General features: G+C 41.9%; 2 protein-coding genes across 2 annotated transcripts; one reads left to right on the forward strand and one right to left on the reverse strand.

The window, feature by feature from the left end:
• Positions 1 to 6,059: 6,059 nt before the first annotated feature.
• On the reverse strand, positions 6,060 to 7,870 carry LOC128470228 (indolethylamine N-methyltransferase-like). The gene is made up of 3 exons (XM_053452082.1): positions 7,710 to 7,870; positions 6,917 to 7,124; positions 6,060 to 6,799 (listed from the first exon to the last, which is right to left on the reverse strand). The coding sequence occupies exons 1-3, from the start codon at positions 7,846 to 7,848 to the stop codon at positions 6,361 to 6,363; spliced, it is 786 nt and encodes a 261-aa protein (XP_053308057.1). The 5' UTR covers positions 7,849 to 7,870; the 3' UTR covers positions 6,060 to 6,360.
• A 2,881-nt stretch (positions 7,871 to 10,751) lies between these two features.
• On the forward strand, positions 10,752 to 13,582 carry LOC128470497 (indolethylamine N-methyltransferase-like). The gene is made up of 3 exons (XM_053452389.1): positions 10,752 to 11,063; positions 12,370 to 12,577; positions 13,147 to 13,582. The coding sequence occupies exons 1-3, from the start codon at positions 10,931 to 10,933 to the stop codon at positions 13,580 to 13,582; spliced, it is 777 nt and encodes a 258-aa protein (XP_053308364.1). The 5' UTR covers positions 10,752 to 10,930.
• Positions 13,583 to 18,841: the final 5,259 nt, after the last annotated feature.

Consider the following 18,841-nt stretch of genomic DNA (forward strand, 5'->3'; position numbering starts at 1 on the left):
AGGGGCTCTGCTGCTGGTGGTCTGCCTGGAAGCCCAGGCAGGCCAGCAACAGCAAAAACGAGCCCCCATAAGCCCTTTGATGATTCCTGTAGGCATGGAAGCCTACAGCAGTCATCAGAGACTCCCCCCTGCAATGGCTGGTCTATAGACCAGCAATTGCGTCCCAGCTGCCAGAGGCAGCTTCAAGGACAGGGGGAGAGGGTTCTTTGGTCTCCCCATGAGTGTGGACACCAGCCCCAACCCTCCCCTGCTGCCTGATCGCTCCATGAGAGCGACAGTGCAGCGTTAACCCCTTCAATGCCACAATTGTGTATGACACATTCGTGGCATTGCAGGGGTTAACATTTGTCCCCACAAGCTTGTGGGGACTAAATATCAGTCAATGCTGTGCTCCAATGGAACATCAGCATTGAAAGAGTTTAAAAAAAAAAGTTCAGGGTGCTTCCAGGTCAAACGCTGTGAGTTTAGTAAGTGGGCTGATGATGATCAGATCACTCCTGACCAACTGTTGGTTTTAAAAAAAAATCCTGGCTCCTAACTTTTTTAGCTGCCGCCTAGATTCACAACAAATTTGTCAAGCCCTGTGTTAGGCCATTACAGCTATAACTGGATTAGGTGTGCCTTCAGGCAAAAAGGCTTATTGGGAGAACCCTCTCCAATTGGAACCACAGCATATACACGTGAGACGTCCATGGTGCTGTCAGCATTATTTGGTTCGGTGTTGCAGGGAGCATGTGGGTCAAGCTTGCCTTTGAGGGCAGGTGTGCTGGGAGTTTCATTTGAATTATGCGTAGTAGAACTTGAAAAGTCAGGGCGTAGATGACATCTGTTTGATTCTCCATAAAATACGACCTTGGGGATTCAGATACTCATAAGATACGTGGAGGGTCCCATGTCTTTCCATTGATCCTGTGTCTCACAACTTGTCCTAAGATAAGTGATGTGAGAGGTTTGGCTGTTTTGTCGTAATATTGCTTATGTTTAGAAATGTTTTGTCTCGTTGAGCTGCTACGCGCTCATATGTAAAACACTACGGCAGAAGTTTCTTTGGAGAAATGGGCACTGTGGTTCTCAGTGCTCTGCCCATAAGTAGCTGTGCAGGAGAACACAAAACCTTCAAGTCGTGGGGCATAATAGACCCAAGACCCAAATGCTCATCTTGCCCAGGTGAGTGTGCTTTCATTAGAATGGAGTTGGCTATGCCTACATATTTTTCAGCCAGGCCATTAGTCTCTTGGAGATATGGACTAACGGGTTTATGCTTGATGCAACATTTCCACGGGAAGGATTGAAACTCAGTGCTTGAATATTGTGGACCATTGTCTGAGAGGGGTTCTTCACATGCCTGGCGAGTATTGATTTGAAGGCGAGTATGATAGTGGATGATTTCAGATCGTTTAGTTGTACTATTTCAATGTATTTCCTTTAATAGTCAAGAATGATCAGGTAGTTGTTCTCGTTCATTATGGAAAATATCCGTGGCTAGTCTTTGCCATGCTCAAGAAGGGATACTCCAAGGGACGAGTGGTTCTTTTGTGTCCTGTCTTTAAAATTCACTGCCGGTATCATAAACTTTCACGAACCTCTCAATGTCAGAGTCTATGTTAGGCCAGGGCTCGACAAATCCCAGACGCCAGGTCGCCATGGCGAAAGAGAATTTTGTCCTGGCGCCTAGGTGTTTGTCAGCCTGTTACAGGCACAAAAAATTGCCACGTGGGGGTTCTGCTGCTGCTGTCTGCCCAGGAGTCTGGGCAGACAGCACAGCCACTCAGAGCCCGCCCTCGAGCCTGAAATCACTCCCACGGAGTGATCCTGTAGGCTGAAAACGCGATTGCAGGAAAACCAGCAATCGCGTTTTCAGCTGCCACAGGCAGCTTCAGGGAAGGTGGTTGAATGTTGATTGGGTCCCCACACAAGTGTGGGGACCTGACACAACATCTCCCTGCTGCCTGATCGCTCCATGAGAGTGAAAGTGCAGCGTTAACCCCTTCAGTGCTGCGATCGCTGCATTTAGGGGTTAATTCCCATTTTGTAAGGGGCTCTGCTGCTGGTGGTCTGCCTGGAAGCCCAGGCAGGCCAGCAACAGCAAAAACGAGCCCCCATAAGCCCTTTGATGATTCCTGTAGGCATGGAAGCCTACAGCAGTCATCAGAGACTCCCCCCTGCAATGGCTGGTCTATAGACCAGCAATTGCGTCCCAGCTGCCAGAGGCAGCTTCAAGGACAGGGGGAGAGGGTTCTTTGGTCTCCCCATGAGTGTGGACACCAGCCCCAACCCTCCCCTGCTGCCTGATCGCTCCATGAGAGCGACAGTGCAGCGTTAACCCCTTCAATGCCACAATTGTGTATGACACATTCGTGGCATTGCAGGGGTTAACATTTGTCCCCACAAGCTTGTGGGGACTAAATATCAGTCAATGCTGTGCTCCAATGGAACATCAGCATTGAAAGAGTTTAAAAAAAAAAAGTTCAGGGTGCTTCCAGGTCAAACGCTGTGAGTTTAGTAAGTGGGCTGATGATGATCAGATCACTCCTGACCAACTGTTGGTTTTAAAAAAAAATCCTGGCTCCTAACTTTTTTAGCTGCCGCCTAGATTCACAACAAATTTGTCAAGCCCTGTGTTAGGCCATTACAGCTATAACTGGATTAGGTGTGCCTTCAGGCAAAAAGGCTTATTGGGAGAACCCTCTCCAATTGGAACCACAGCATATACACGTGAGACGTCCATGGTGCTGTCAGCATTATTTGGTTCGGTGTTGCAGGGAGCATGTGGGTCAAGCTTGCCTTTGAGGGCAGGTGTGCTGGGAGTTTCATTTGAATTATGCGTAGTAGAACTTGAAAAGTCAGGGCGTAGATGACATCTGTTTGATTCTCCATAAAATACGACCTTGGGGATTCAGATACTCATAAGATACGTGGAGGGTCCCATGTCTTTCCATTGATCCTGTGTCTCACGACTTGTCCTAAGGTAAGTGATGTGAGAGGTTTGGCTGTTTTGTCGTAATATTGCTTTTGTTTAGAAATGTTTTGTCTCGTTGAGCTGCTACGCGCTCATATGTAAAACACTACGGCAGAAGTTTCTTTGCAGAAATGTTTATGCTTGATATTCTCTTCATTATGGAAAGTATCCGTGGCTAGACTGTCATGCACGAGAAGGGATACTCCAAGGGACGAGTGGTTCTTTTTGTGTTCTGTCACTGCCGGTATCACAAACTTTCACAAACCTCTCGGAGTCTATGTTAGGCCAGTACACCTATTCAGGTGCCCGTCCTTGGCACAGAGCAATGCCCAGGTGTCCTTGGTGAATTTGTTTCAAAACCACAAAAATGTCAACCTTGGCACAGGCTGCGTACTATTTGTTGCCTTTATTTTCTCTTTTGCGTATTTGTGTCCCAAGACCAGCATGCAGTCTTCTGTAGCAGAGCTCGTAGGAGTGCTGCTTGCTGAGCTAAGCCCTGTGATAAATACCTGATGCTGTTTCTGGAGGTTGGTGTTTCCATTTCAGTTATTGCTTGTATTTTGTCGGGATCAGGTTTCAAACCTTCTTGTAAATGTAGTTTATCTCCCCAATGTCAATCTGAACTGGGTTTAGTTTCAGATTTTTCTCATGACATCTCTGAAGTGAGGTGACTGCTAATCTCGTCTACACACAGTTGCCAATACCCACACTGGGCGTCTAGTAAACTGAACACGGATGCCCCAACAAGTTTGTGTCATCTAGAGTAGGTAATCTGTAGCGTTCTCTCATTATTACCTTGTTTACATCATGTGGGTCAATGCATATTCTGATGTTCCTGTGTTTTTCTTTTCTACCACCACCATAGACCTGACCCATTCAGATGGTTTGTGGCCCTTTTCATCACTCCTAACCTCTCCGTCCTTGATGCATGTATACATACATGTATATATACCCCCTCAGCTTTGGTAGGCCTTGTGTTTCATCGCTTCTCAGCCTTTTGGCTAAGATTAAGTGAGTTCCTGTGAGAGAGGGAAAGCTTGGTCCTCTGGCCTTAGGGCTGGGAACAGCGTCAGAGAGCCCAAGGTTGTTATAGTGACCATGGCACTTTAAGAGGTGTATGGGGCCTAAAGACTTCAGTGGGCCTCCCCTCGGGCAGACCCTAGAAGATCCAGCCCACCCAAGGCTTCTGTCGTGAATCCACAGGAGAAATGTTTTTGTGCTGCTGCTGTTTGCCATTATTCTGTGCGTCCCATTTCTGGGTCCATGTGTTGACTTGACATAAAATACTGAGAAGCCATTAAGGAGCTAAACCAGAGTCTTTTTCTCAACCACCCCCTTTTTCTGTCCAGCAACTACATCCTGTTCCAGGTTACATGACAGGACTTAAGGTAGACCAACACATTAACAATACAGCGCTGGGGGTTATATTACTGTATACAGCGCTGGGGGGTTATATTACTGTATACATCTCTGGGGGTTATTACTGAATACATCTCTGGGGGTTATATTACTGTATACCTTGCTGGGGGTTATATTACTGTATACATCTCTGGGGTTATATTACTGGATAAAGTGCTGGGGGTTATTACTGTATACAGCGCTGGGGGGTTATTACTGTATACAGTGCTGGGGTTATTACTATATACAGCGCTGGGGGTTATTACTGTATACAGTGCTGGGGGTTATATTACTGTATACAGCGCTGGGGGTTATATTACTGTATACAGCGCTGGGGGGTTATATTACTGTATACAGCACTGGGGGTTATATTACTGTATACAGCACTGGGGGTTATATTACTGTATACAGCGCTGGGGGGTTATATTACTGTATACAGCACTGGGGGTTATATTACTGTATACAACACTGGGGGTTATATTACTGTATACAGCGCTGGGGGTTATATTACTGTATACAGCGCTGGGGGTTATATTACTGTATACAGCGCTGGGGGGTTATATTACTGTATACATCTCTGGGGGTTATTACTGAATACATCTCTGGGGGTTATATTACTGTATACCTTGCTGGGGGTTATATTACTGTATACATCTCTGGGGTTATATTACTGGATAAAGTGCTGGGGGTTATTACTGTATACAGCGCTGGGGGGTTATTACTGTATACAGTGCTGGGGTTATTACTATATACAGCGCTGGGGGTTATTACTGTATACAGTGCTGGGGGTTATATTACTGTATACAGCGCTGGGGGTTATATTACTGTATACAGCGCTGGGGGGTTATATTACTGTATACAGCACTGGGGGTTATATTACTGTATACAGCACTGGGGGTTATATTACTGTATACAGCGCTGGGGGGTTATATTACTGTATACAGCACTGGGGGTTATATTACTGTATACAACACTGGGGGTTATATTACTGTATACAGCGCTGGGGGTTATATTACTGTATACAGCGCTGGGGGGGCTATTACTGTATACAGCGCTGGGGGTTATATTACTGTATACAGCACTGGGGGTTATATTACTGTATACAGCGCTGGGGGGTTATATTACTGTATACAGCACTGGGGGTTATATTACTGTATACAACACTGGGGGTTATGCTGAAGGAGAGAAATATTTCTTAATCAAGAAACTTTGATTTTGATCTGATTATAATTATTATTATTATTATTGATTATTATCTTTTATTTATATAGTGCCAACAATTTACGCACCGCTTAATACAATACATATATTCAAGGGGTATGACAAGACGAGAATTGACAGACTAAGACAAACCGATACATTAGGTGGAGAGACTCGGCTCAGAAGCTTACAATCTTGAGGGAATGGGGTGACAAACATAAGGCACAGAGAAAGGGTGAGAGGTAGTGTGGTGGTCGTATCAGTGACAGGAAAGTTCTAGCAGCTAAGATGGTGCGGCTTCTCTGGAGAAGTGAGTTTTGAGATGTTTCTTGAATGTTGGGCGGCCCTCCAGCTGCTGCAGGACTACATCTCCCATACTCCTCAGCCAGCCCCTTAGCTGAAAGAGCATTGTGGGAGATGCAGTCCTACAGCAGCTGGAGGGCTGCAGGTTGGACACCCCTGTCTAAAAGTGTTGTGAGTTTGCTTAGAAATTTAATCAGAATGACAATGAATAGGTTCCATTTAATGAAAAAAAGACATCTTCATAGTCACAAGATTATCAGGTGTCAGCGTGAGTAAATATTAGCTCAGGGATATCACTTCATGACAGCAGATCGTGTTGGTGTTTCATTAGTGATTAATAATACTGATCTCAATACTTTTTCTCCCAAAATCGAAATTCTCTTTATATTATGGGGCCGGCCCTGATTTGAGATAGAAAAGTATCCTTGTGAAGATTCTAGAACATTCTAGAGCAAAACCAGAAGTTACCTGATTATGCCTGAAATTACATTGTAGCACGTTTATTTATCTGCTTCTTTTTTCGCCACCAAAAAAAAATTCCCGTAGCTATCCGTAATGTCGGCATGTGAAGCCGCATCGGGTATAATGAAGACTTCCATTTTTTTAACGGTGAAACCAGCATCCACAACGGCGTTCTGGACTTTCTGCTCATCGAGGGGCAGGCAGGAGAACCTCTGTTGACCAACCTTGTAGAACGAATCCCCCAGGACCCCGATCAGCACCAGATGTCCTCCTGGCCTCAATAAGGAGCCGATGTTCCTCAGCGCGGTTTGATAAGAGCTGAGATCTTGGCAAGCTGTTTCCAGGCATAACGCGGAAATCACCCCGTCGGCAGGAGGGATCGATGCTGGATCCAGTGGATTACTCTTGGTCACATCGCATTTGAGGACTTTCTTAATGGCTGCTCTTAGCTTCTCCTCTTTTTCATTCCATGCTTTTCTGGTTGTTAACATAATACAAAAAAAGAAAGAAAGTATTAGTTTACAATTTAGAATTTCTAAAGGTTGGATGGATTCTTATCAAACTAGTGAATAATAACATATATATTCCATTCACTTGTCGCCTTCTAGCTCGCAAACAGCCTTAGAAAACTCCGACCAATCATATGCTCCGGGATCTTTTCGTAACCATTTTTCAAGTTCCTGACGGTTCTTGTCGGTGAAATCTGTTGCAATGATAGATCTAAAGGCTTCGCAGGCAGACAGAAGCTGGTAGATGGAGGGTCCTGTTCCAATGTCAATCAGGACGTCACCGCCTATCCCCCCTGGGTTAAAAAAAAATATATATAATATATGTATAAATATATACAGATTATTATTATTAATAGGAAATAAGTAATCATGACCTATAATTTCAGATTAGCTTCACAGTTACCCTGAAAAGTTTTTTGTAACCCAAAACCCTATTGTTCTTGTATTATCAGTCACAATAAACAACCCTGCCCTGCCAGTGACAAACAATTCACGCACCTTCTTCCCCAGGTAGAGCCCTCATTTGTATGAAGACAAAAGATGTGTCCTTCAGTCTCCACAAAAGTTTTACACCTTAAAGTTTTTTTTTATTATTATTTTTTAGTACAAAACATATAAACCTAGAATCTGCCGGCAGATCGGCGCCCGTCTAGTCTGCCCATTTTTCCTGCTGTATAAAAATTTAAACCTTAATCGGTCGTTGGCCTAGTTTTAGATTCAAGAGCCGTATTCCTAATCCCATGTTTACATTCCCACACTGTATTAACTTCTGCTGGTAGACTGTTCCCCTTATCTACCACCCTCTCAATAAATTAAAACTTCGATACATTAAACTGTATTTTTTATCTTTTAAGTCCGGCTCTGCCCCGTTTACCTACCAGGTCCAAACGTCTCAAAGCATTTCTGAAGCCGGAACTTTAATATGCTGTCTCTCCCTGTCCCAAAACTGCAAAAAGAAGCAAGGTACGCAGCCGGGTCAAAATTGGACTGATAAATCTCCCCGTCTGTGAAAGACATTTTGTGTGATATACCGCGCAGGATTAAGCGACACAATATAAGTATCGATGGAGTTTGGACATTGGCTCCTGATCTTTTGGCGCAGACCCCTGCAGATGTAATGATTAATACGATAAGTGGGATGCTGCTTGTTAAAGGTCACATTTCCTTTAACTACGTAGTCTATGCATATCTGCAGACAGATGATATACTTACCTCTGGTCAGCTCCAGTGTTGGTGCAGTGAGTGTAGCGGAGCAGGGGTCCTACAAGGTCATGGTGCTCATGCGCAATATGTGCTCTCATTCATTTTAATTGTGAAAATGGTAGCAAATTAGCAAATAATCGCCACATTTTTACCTGATTTTTGAGATTGCACACTTATTTTCACAGTAATATTTTTGGGGAATGGAGGGAAAATCTATTTTAAATGTTGCTGACCTGCCCTGCAGTATGTAGGATGCATAAACTCTGAAGAACAAAAGGGAATCCTTTATGCTATATTTTTTTCTTTTTTGTTCCTTTCGGCATTTGGTAGTTAATTTTTTTATTTTTTATACTGATTTTGTTGCATTAGGTTTTCTGCATTTTTGGCTCCACCTGCTGGTCAGACATAAGTACTGACTGTGAGACTGTAGGGTATGAGGTCACTTTGAGAAAGATTGAATCAAATAATCCGTCTGTGATTATTATATATATGTAACAAAAGATTGATGCAAAAGTAACAAAAGGGAATATCTGCGCCATCCACTGACACTGAAATGGATAGATCACCGTCCTGTGATAACGGCCCCTACACATCCTTGCCCTAAATATTTGAGTTAAGGGGGTAGTTGTGATTTTGATGGCACATTTAACCCCGGGGGGGGTTTGAGGCATTCATAAGACCCCATAGAACTGCTTTTATGATTTTGATGCTTGATCACCCCTGCAGCACTAAAAGAGTTAATGTAGTGTAGCTTAGGGCATTTGTATTGCTCCTTTTTTTCTTTAATTCACCGTTTAATATGCCTTTTCGGGGTTATATACAATGAATTGTTGATAAAGTTAACTATATACCGTATATATATATATATATATATATATATATATATATATATATATGTATATGCGTCTCTGATACTTCTGGTGGGCCCTTTTCGCAGCTCGTGTACCATTTCTATTTATTCTGCTTTAGTTTATTAGCAATGGAAGAACAAACTAGGTTTAGACAAACATCGCTGAGCTAACTTAGAAAAGGTAATTACCCCAAACCTCGGAGGCGAAACCATTCTGAGGCATGACAGCCCGCGGTGTTATTAATAATAAACATGGGCCAGGGTGCAATTATTTGGCATCAGCGCCAAGCTTTAACTGGTTGTCCCTGCAACAGAACCACTGGAAAAGGTGTAGCGTACATGCCAAGTATCACTGATTAGTTTGGTCAGTCCCTTTGATTACCTCAAATCTGCCCCTCTTCCCTCCTCTCTTTTCTAGGAGGCCAGAATGTTTGCTGAGGATGAGGGTATCGCAGGGTTCTACAGCCCTAAATGCCCCAATAATATGTATAGAAACAGCAGGGCTGCCCTTAGACAGGGGTAAGTGGGGCTTCCACCCCGGGCCCTGCACATAGGAGGGCCCCGCAGTGCCGCTGCTTCCCGCTCTTCCTCACATGATCTCTCTGTGAGTGAAATAGAGCGCTGGGATATTATGTCTCAGAGTCCATGATCAGGAGTTAGAGCTGGAGCCCCGCTCGTCCTTTCCACAGAAGCCTTTTTGCCACAAAAATCCCAAGCGCCGCCCAGCAGAAAGTGATTGATAAATTAGGCCTAAATACATCGCTGGATATCATGCTTTTCCACTAATAATGAAGATGAGGAAAGTGACCGGGCCATGTAAGGCCACAGTGGATCACTGAGTCCCCAAGGGATATGTGACTCGTTTGGCTCCCACTAGCCAAAAGGCCAGCCCTCACTAAAAAATCGAGTCTTTTATAAAAAATATATATTAAAGAAACAATACTTATATTTTTCGTTTCTGTGTTCTGTCTTTTTTTCAATTTCTCAATTGTGGTTTTTCTCCCAGTGTTTCAATGTATACAAGAAAAAAAAAAAAAATAACATAGTGTTTTCCGTAAAGGCAATAAATTTGTATCAGATATTTCGAATGCGGTATCCCACTCACATTGATGAGAGCGTTATAGTTTGCTCTGACTTTCTGGGCGTAAACTGAGAGGTTCCACCCGCCAAAGAAATTATATAGGCTTCCGAAACTCCTTCATTTAAGGTCTCTTTCTCGGGTCTCTCTCTCCAAGCGGACAACTTCCAAGTATAGCAAAATAATAATGAAAACGGCACGCAGACGCGTTTCGCCTTAATCAGGCTTCCTCAACATTCAAAATGTTGTATTAAACCCGTGTAATAGAATTCAGACGCGCCATTATTAATGATCTGTTATATTTAGTTATATGGCGCCATCAGACTCCGTAGCGTTGTTACAACAGATTCAGTAAAATAATTTTTGACTATGGGATGTCAGGGCTTTTTTTGTTTGCTGCGCTGTGATCCGTGCAGTATGGATAGAGATCGTTCTGTTTCTATTTCATTCAAAAATATGAAATTTTTTCCCTTTTTAGGCAGAGGAAGATACATCGGATCTCACCGTCTCCTCTTCCATCTCCCCTGCGCTGATCACACTGTGATCAGCAAGCAGGGCTCCATAGAATTGCATGGCTGCTTGCAATGCAAGCGATCAGCCAGTGGGGGGGGCGATCAGAGACACCAGCGGGGTCCCGACAGCCATTCCTCTCATCAAAAAACCTACTTAGCGTATATTGTAGGTAACCTACTGACAACGTCAATAAATATAGAAAAATTTAATTTTTATTCATTAAATAGGGACTTTTTGGTAAATCCCTTCATAATTGACTTTTCATTTGTATATCCCGGTAAATTCCACCCGGGCCCTTAGGTCTAACTCGTTAATGTGAGAAATCGGCATGTGATGCTGCGAATGTTGACGTTAAGAAATTCAAATTCTCCAGGTCGTCAAACATGCACGGACGTATAAATCGCATCCCATTCACCGGGAGTTTGTGTGAAAGGTAGAGCAGACCAACCGGCACAATGTCGATTTACGATCAGGGCTTCAATGCTAAACAGCTGCTGCAGACCCTCTATTCTCCCTCCGCGGATCAAGCGATAAAAGAAGACCTCTTGTACTTTCCAATCAACAAACTTCACAATGCCGTGGCCTCAGGTACTGTACCTTATTTCTTATCTAAATAACATCTTACGTTGATCATCATGGCTGCGGGGGTCTTAAGAGGTAATAACATGAAGGGTTCTTTATATCCCCCTATTATATAGAATATTTGAATGCCTAGAGGTAAAGAAGTGGCACTTATCATATAAACTGATTAGGCAGCCGCCTATGGCCCAAGGGGTCTGCTCATAGAATATGGGAGCAGTGATAGGGATACTATATATATATATATATATCGCTATGATTTATATCGTCTATGTATAGTTATTTTTATCACTAGCATTACAGATGGGGACTCCTAAATCTTTTCGCTTAGGGTCCTTAAGACCAGTACCCTGAAGTCACCTGTATTCAAGCATGGAATTCAGCTGTGGCTATAGCGGAGATAACAGCACCAATAGGGAATGCTCAGATATCATTCGATGTAAGAGGCAGCTCCTGAGTGTATGACTTTGAAAATCTGCCCTTTCGCCCCGTGACCCTGGCATTGGGGCAAAATCCAGAGACATGGGGGGGGCTTGGGCAAATGCTGTATAAGTGAATGCATTATATTGAGCAATAATCAATAATTATAAATAATTAATAAAATGTGACTCTTGGATATGATAAGTAAAAGTTGGCAACAGGTCCCTATATATATATATATATATATATATATATATATATATATATATATATAAACACACACACACACACTGTGCATATACATATATATATATATACATACATACATATATACATACATACATACATATATATACATACATACATATATATATACACACATATATATATACACACATATATATATATATACACACACACACACTATATCCCAAAATGCCTCAGGATATAAATAAAATAAAGAATGTGTATCCATTTTCTGTAATTTTTAGAGTGGATTAAAGGTGCTGTTCCAATTAGACAAAAAACATTAATTGCGCTTTTTTAGTATGTTGCGCAAATAACCCTGAGCAGATCTTCCATTTTATTGTTTCCTCCGGAAAGTTTCATCTCATAAAACAACACTTTTATGAAGTTTTCTTGTTTTATACGACAACCACCAATCAGCGTTTGCTTCTGTATCCTGAATGAAGCACATTTGAAGCGATGAAATACTTGTTTCTGGGAAGGGTTAGAGGACTCGGTAGTACCTGGAACGATGTGTTTAGTAACAAAGTATCATCAAATGAAAGCCCCGCAAAAAGCTTCAAATTCAGTTTTGAACATATTGGTAAATTATTGCTGTAATCTTAAATTTTTTTTTTTGTAATTAAGGTGTTTCCCCCCCCCCCCGCAGGTAAAATTACTGGAACCAGTCTGGTTGACATCTCGTTTGGACCCGTTGTTTACCAAATTTTGGCGATAGGCGAGCAGTTCTCAGATATCTCTGTTTTAAAAGCCACTGACCAATGTGTCGCGGAGGTGAATGCGTGGCTCAAAGGAGACAGCGGGGCTTTTGATTGGTCTTCGGTGTCAAAATACATTGCAGATTTGGAAGGAAGCAGGTAACCTGTATAGATCATACATTTCTAAGCCGCAAAACTAGCCGCTAATATCTCTAGAGGCACAGAAAGAACGATCAAAACGATTCAAATGAATGTGTTTTATGTGATTTGTTTTATTTCTGTTCTCAGGACTATATGATTATTCCTCCCCATTGGGTTATCTCTCCCCTAGAGTTAATTTGCTGATTGTTGCTGATTGGTTCAGTCAGCCTTTGTAAAGGTGCAAGGATTGGGAAAACTTCAGGACAACAAAACGTCCAACTTTTGCCACAGATCTCTATTACAATTATTAATTTTATTATTATTTTTATTATTAATTTTATTATTATTATATTGTTGTTGATATTAATATTGTTATTATTCTAATTATTAGAATATATTATTATTATTTTATATAGCGCCATCATATTCCGTAGAGCTGTACAATGGGTTACACTGATGAAAAAAATGAAAAGTTACAAATATTTGTGATAAATGAATTTATTCCCTGGAATTTTTGGCAGCGATAGAAAAGTGTTTTTTTTTTTTTTAATTGTACCGATAAAAAACACGTTTCTGTATTTTTTAAGGGATAAATGGGAGGAAAAAGAAAAGAAAGTGAAGGCTGCCGTAAAAAAGGTCCTGAAATACGAGCGCGGAAAGCAAACCATCGTGGACCCGTCCGTGGTGCCGAAGGCGGACTGTATGATCAGCATGTGGCTGAACGAGGTGGCCAGCACAGACAGAGAGGGGTTCATCCGGCATCTCAAAAAAATGTCTGCGCTCATCAAACTCGGCGGTCAGCTGATACTCTTCACCGGTCTCAACGGAACATTCCTCGATATCGGGGGGCAGAGGTTTAACATTTTCCTGCTGACCGAACCGGTTCTGAAAACCGCTTTAGCCGAAGCCGGTTTTTCTGTTACGATGTTTGAGTCTAAGCTGAGTGTCCCCAAACCGCAGACAGATGTACAAAGCTACGCGTTCATCACGGCCATGAAAGTCAGGCTTATCAAATATCCCTAGACGCACGGAATTTTCTGCGGTAACGACAAATCACAGGGATACAAATTTCAGGTTAATTCTATCATTCCACGCGCTTAATTCTGACTATTAATCATTAAAGTTTTCACAGCTCTACTTCTAATTGGCCCCTTAGGCAGGAAGTGGGTGTGGTTAGTTCCAATGTGGGAGGAGCTTCTATTAAAGGAGAACTGTCACTTCCAAGACCATAAACAAACAAACAAACAAATAGAACAGAGGCAATGTTTGCATTAATACTTAAATGTAAAGATAAACGCGGGGTTAATATCTTGAGTGCCGGTGTGAGAATTTGGATGGGGTTAATCTGGACCCCTCGCCTCCTGCGAACAATCTATTCACATACGCGGTGTGGTTTATGGGAAGTCCAGCCTCCACGGCGTTATGGAGATCTATACGTCTCTGCCGAAAACAAGGGTTTAAATATCAAATCTCGGGGGGGGGTCTCACCCCCACCATTTCTGTCTTGTGATTCCGCCATTTTCATTTTTCGCTCCTATTATCCAAAAAGTTTTGCTACTTTTTTGAGCTTCCTCTCTTCATGCAAACCTCTTCTATCACACTGAATATTAAATCATCGATAATCATTTGGAATTCAATAAACAAAATACAAACGAATCGCTGAATGTGTCTTTGTTTCATTTCTCGTATCTGTTAATATTAGTTTTTTATAAATTTTATTACAATCTACATTGGGGAGACACTTTTACACCAAATTTCATGAAGGTATCTCGATAGGACTGTGTGTGCTGGTTAACAAATTGAACTTTCCGGCCTGGTATTGGCTGCCATGAGGAGGAGTTAGAAATAACAATAAAGATGCACAATATTCGCAGTTAATAAATATAAATATTAATCATCTATAAAAATGATATTTATTAATTATGTGTAAATTACCCATTTGGTGTCCAGCATACTATACCTGCTTCAACAAATTATTATTAAATACTCAATAAAAAAAAACAACTAATGGTGGTGTTCAGAACCCCCTATTACCAAGCTGGCTGTTGCTCTTCCTTATTGCCCCACTACTACAAGCCGTGGGGCTTCTCCAGAGACCCCCCATCCCTTACCCCATCCCACCCAGCACAGGGTTCCCATTATATGGCATGTAAGAGATGAGACCAGGGGCGTAACTAGAAGCCTCAGGGCCCGGGTGCGAGAATCTGTTATGGGCCCCCCCCACCCCCCAAAAAACATGATTTTTACACAACAATTTTTTTTCCAACAAATTACATATTGAATCATATTTGTCAAATTTTTCAACTTTTTACAATAACAGAATACCACATTACAATCCCAGGAACCAAAAGTGTTAAAAGGCCAAAATAAGTAGCAGGGAATGGACAGAATATTAACTCCTCACCATCCATGTATGCTAGATAAAGATTACATCAGAGCTCGGCAGATGTATGAGATAGAATCTTTTGTGACGGGATTGGAAGTACATCGATACACTAAAAAAGTCATGTCACATCTGAAGCCACAATTTAGTGCCACTAATCATTTTTAATAAAATATGCAGATTGAATATTTTGTCCACTGAAGTGACTACAAATTCAGAAAGGGCGTTTTATCTCTGGGTAAAAAAAATTGCCTAACATTAGGGTGCAGTCTTTCCTCCTTCTGACCCTGACCATGGTACTCTCCCCCTTAATCATCCCCAGAGTCCCCTTGTCCCTCATTCACTAAACCATACCTCTTACTCCCTGTAGTTCGTGTATAGATCAAATAAACAACACATGTAAACAGTACGTTCATGTATAGATCAACTGAATAAGACATAAAAACCCTGTATTTACAGGTATACATAAATAAGGCTTAAAAACAAATATAGATCACCCTATCACGTGATATGTGTTCAAATTAAAAAGTGAAAATTAAAAATAATAAACAAGACTCCCCTAGCAATGCACTGCAGCAACCCGACAAAACACTCCTCAGGATGTTCAAGACCAGACGTAATCAAAGAAAAAGGGACGCATATACATAGGGCATAATCAAAGAAAAAGGAGCGCATGTACATAGGGCATAATCAAAGAAAAAGGAGCGCATGTACATAGGGCATAATCAAAGAAAAAGGGGCGCATGTACATAGGGCGTAATCAAAGAAAAAGGGGCGCATGTACATAGGGCCCCTTTTGTACATGCGCCTCTTTTTCTTTGAATACATAAATAATGTATGGAAGCATAGCATAGCGGATATGGATCTACAGAATAACACACAAACCCAGCATTGCAGGTATAGATTAATTAGAATTCACATAAAAACTCTGCATTAAAAGGTATAGATAAAACCCACTAAATTACAGGCATAGATCACAGGTTGCACACCCCAAAACCAGCCCTGGCCTCCACACTGTCCACATAGAACCTGACCAGCACCCAGATAACACACGTAGGGTTTGCCATCTTTGTCCCCAAACAGCCCATCCTGTGCCTGGCTGGATGGGGACAAAGGTGACACTGGGGAGCTGAACTCGTGTGTCTATATATAAGTGTTTATATATGTGTCTAGACAAATATATCTATATAAAAAGAAGTCTAGTAATCTCCATTTTTTAAAATAATTAAAAAAAAACTTTATGCAGTTTGTCCCCCTCCACAGACACACAGATAGATTTCTTTTTATATTTATAATTTAATTAATAATTGAATAATAATTTAATGACATATACACACATACAATTTTTTATTTTTTTTAAATACATTATTTTACTGACCTACCTACTTCTACTTTGGGGCCCTGATAGATGTAGACTGCTGTATTATTTTTAAACAGAATGTCAGTGAGTGACAACATCTGGTGCTCCAGCTCCAGCAGTCTGTGTGAGGGGGCGGAGCTTTCACCCCTCATGCTGCTCTCATTACGGTGCTCCTGCAGTCTGAGCATGAGGGGGCGGAGCTTTCACCCCTCACACTGCTCTAATCACTAGGTGGCCGTTGCCAGCTCCGTGGCACGGCTTGCCTTATTAAAAAAAAAAAAAAAAAAACGTAAAAAGGTTTCGGGCGGCCCCTTGGCTTGGGCCCCCCTTCCACCGGGTCCCGATTTCGGGCGGCCCCTTGGCTTGGGCCCCCCTGCCGCCGGGGCCCGATTTCGTGCGGCCCCTTGGCTTGGGCCCCCCTGCCGCCGGGGCCCGGTCGCAGTCGCGACCCCTGCGACCCCGGTAGGTACGCCACTGGATGAGACCAAACGGGAGATTGACCATGAGAGAATTAATATAAGAAGCCCCAAAATTTCCCACGACAAAAACAAGATATATTTAGTAGCACATATTTAGAGGGGGAAGAAACATGCTATATATTTATATATATATATACACACGGCCGTTCAAAGGTTTGGGGTCACTTAGGGTTTTGTTTTTGAAAGAAAAGCAGATTTTATGTCAAGACAGGAGGCTTCATATTATGCAAATCTCTTTTTACTACTCCCAAATAGCAGCAAAGAAAATATTACAGCACTGAAACAGTTAACAGAAAACAGAAAACACCAATAGCACAACAGCAGAGTATATATAAGGACCCTGAGTAACTGCCAAATGCTCTTTCTTTGCTGCTCCCTAGAAAGATAAGTACCTGTGATTTTCTATTATACATATTTTGGTTGTTTTTCGACCTATATATGCTGAATTTCATGTATTCCATTTATGGTATATATTGTTTCTTTCATTATTCTACGTTATTTACTTCATAATTTCTGTTTTAGTTTCCATTTTATTAAATGTCTGTTTGCTTACTCACTGCGTTAACCCCCTTTTACTTTCCACTTTATGTGTACGTTATCTCTGGTTGTTCTCCTTCGGAAACCGCCATTTTTCTTCCGTTTTGTCTATCTGACTGAAGTTTTTCGCACATGCTCAGTACCTCAACTAGCAATTCCCCGCCCACAGCTCTGACGCGGTAATTCATATCGTAGCAGCGTGGTATAGATTTGTTTTAGACGGCGATTTTTCCTCTAGCAGGTAGCTTTTCAGACAGCACAGCTATTCTTTTCTAAATGGATTCTTCAAAATCCGTTTCCTCATATGTGGATGCCTGTCCCCTTTCACCTAACAGTGATAAGGAGATTAATTTATCTGACACTCAATTACATCACATTATGGAGGAATCTGTTTCAAAGGCAATCCCAACATCAACAAGAACCACGGGAGAGAAATACATTTCTCCAATCTAGAGGGATTTCCTGGAGACAGAGAGGTGGTAGACGGTGGCAAAAGCCTAGATCTTTTTCAGGTAAGACCTCAATTTTCTCTATTTCCTCAGAGAGTGGGGGGCAGACTACTCCATTTTTTCCATCAATGGTCTATGATTTCTCAGGATCCTTGGATACTTCAGACGGTCAAGGGGTATGTTATAGATTTCATAGAAATTCCTGTACAACCCTACCCACCTCCCCCTATTTCTTTCCAAAAATCAGACATTCTAGCTATAGACTTAGAAATTCAAAATTTATTGCACAAAGCGGCTGTTGTTCCTGTTCAGTTTTCTTCCCCAGGTTTTCTCAGCAATCTCTTTCTAGTAAAAAAGAAAGATGCAGGTTACCGTCCAGTCATAAACCTCAAAGATCTGAACAGATGGGTTACCTATCAACATTTCAAGATGGAAGGTATTCACAATCTAAGAGACCTTATCCTTCCAGAAGATTGGTTAACGAAGATAGACTTACAGGATGCATACCTGACGGTTCCTATACATGTGCCGCACCAAAGATTCCTACAGTTTCAATGGAAGAACGTCAAATACCAATTCACATGTCTACCATTCGGCCTAACATCAGCCCCTTGGTGTTTCACAAAGTTAATGAAACCAGTGATCTCCCTGTTAAGAAGCAGAGGAATTCGGCTGATTATCTACCTAGACGACATTCTCATCATGTCTCAAAGCGAGCATCAGGGACGAATTCACACTCAATGGACCATCAAAACTCTTACCAGCTTGGGTTTCGTCATAAACCAAGAGAAGTCGGTGTTGATTCCTCAGCACCAATTGGAGTTTCTCAGGTTTTCCGTAAACTCCATACATGCTTCGTTAAGTCTTCCGACCTCCAAACTCAGCCTCATAAAGAAGGAAATTCGATCAGTTCTATCAAAGGGTTTAGTCTCATTGAGAAAAATTGCAAGAATTATAGGAATGCTGTCAGCTTCGATTCAAGCTATTTTCCCAGCGCCTCTCCACTATCGTGCTCTGCAAAGGTTCAAGAACCGTCATCTCCAAGCAGGTCGAATCTACCAAGACCTAGTACCT

The sequence above is a fragment of the Spea bombifrons genome, chromosome 12, assembly GCF_027358695.1.
Source record: "Spea bombifrons isolate aSpeBom1 chromosome 12, aSpeBom1.2.pri, whole genome shotgun sequence".
Lineage (NCBI taxonomy): Eukaryota > Metazoa > Chordata > Amphibia > Anura > Pelobatidae > Spea > Spea bombifrons.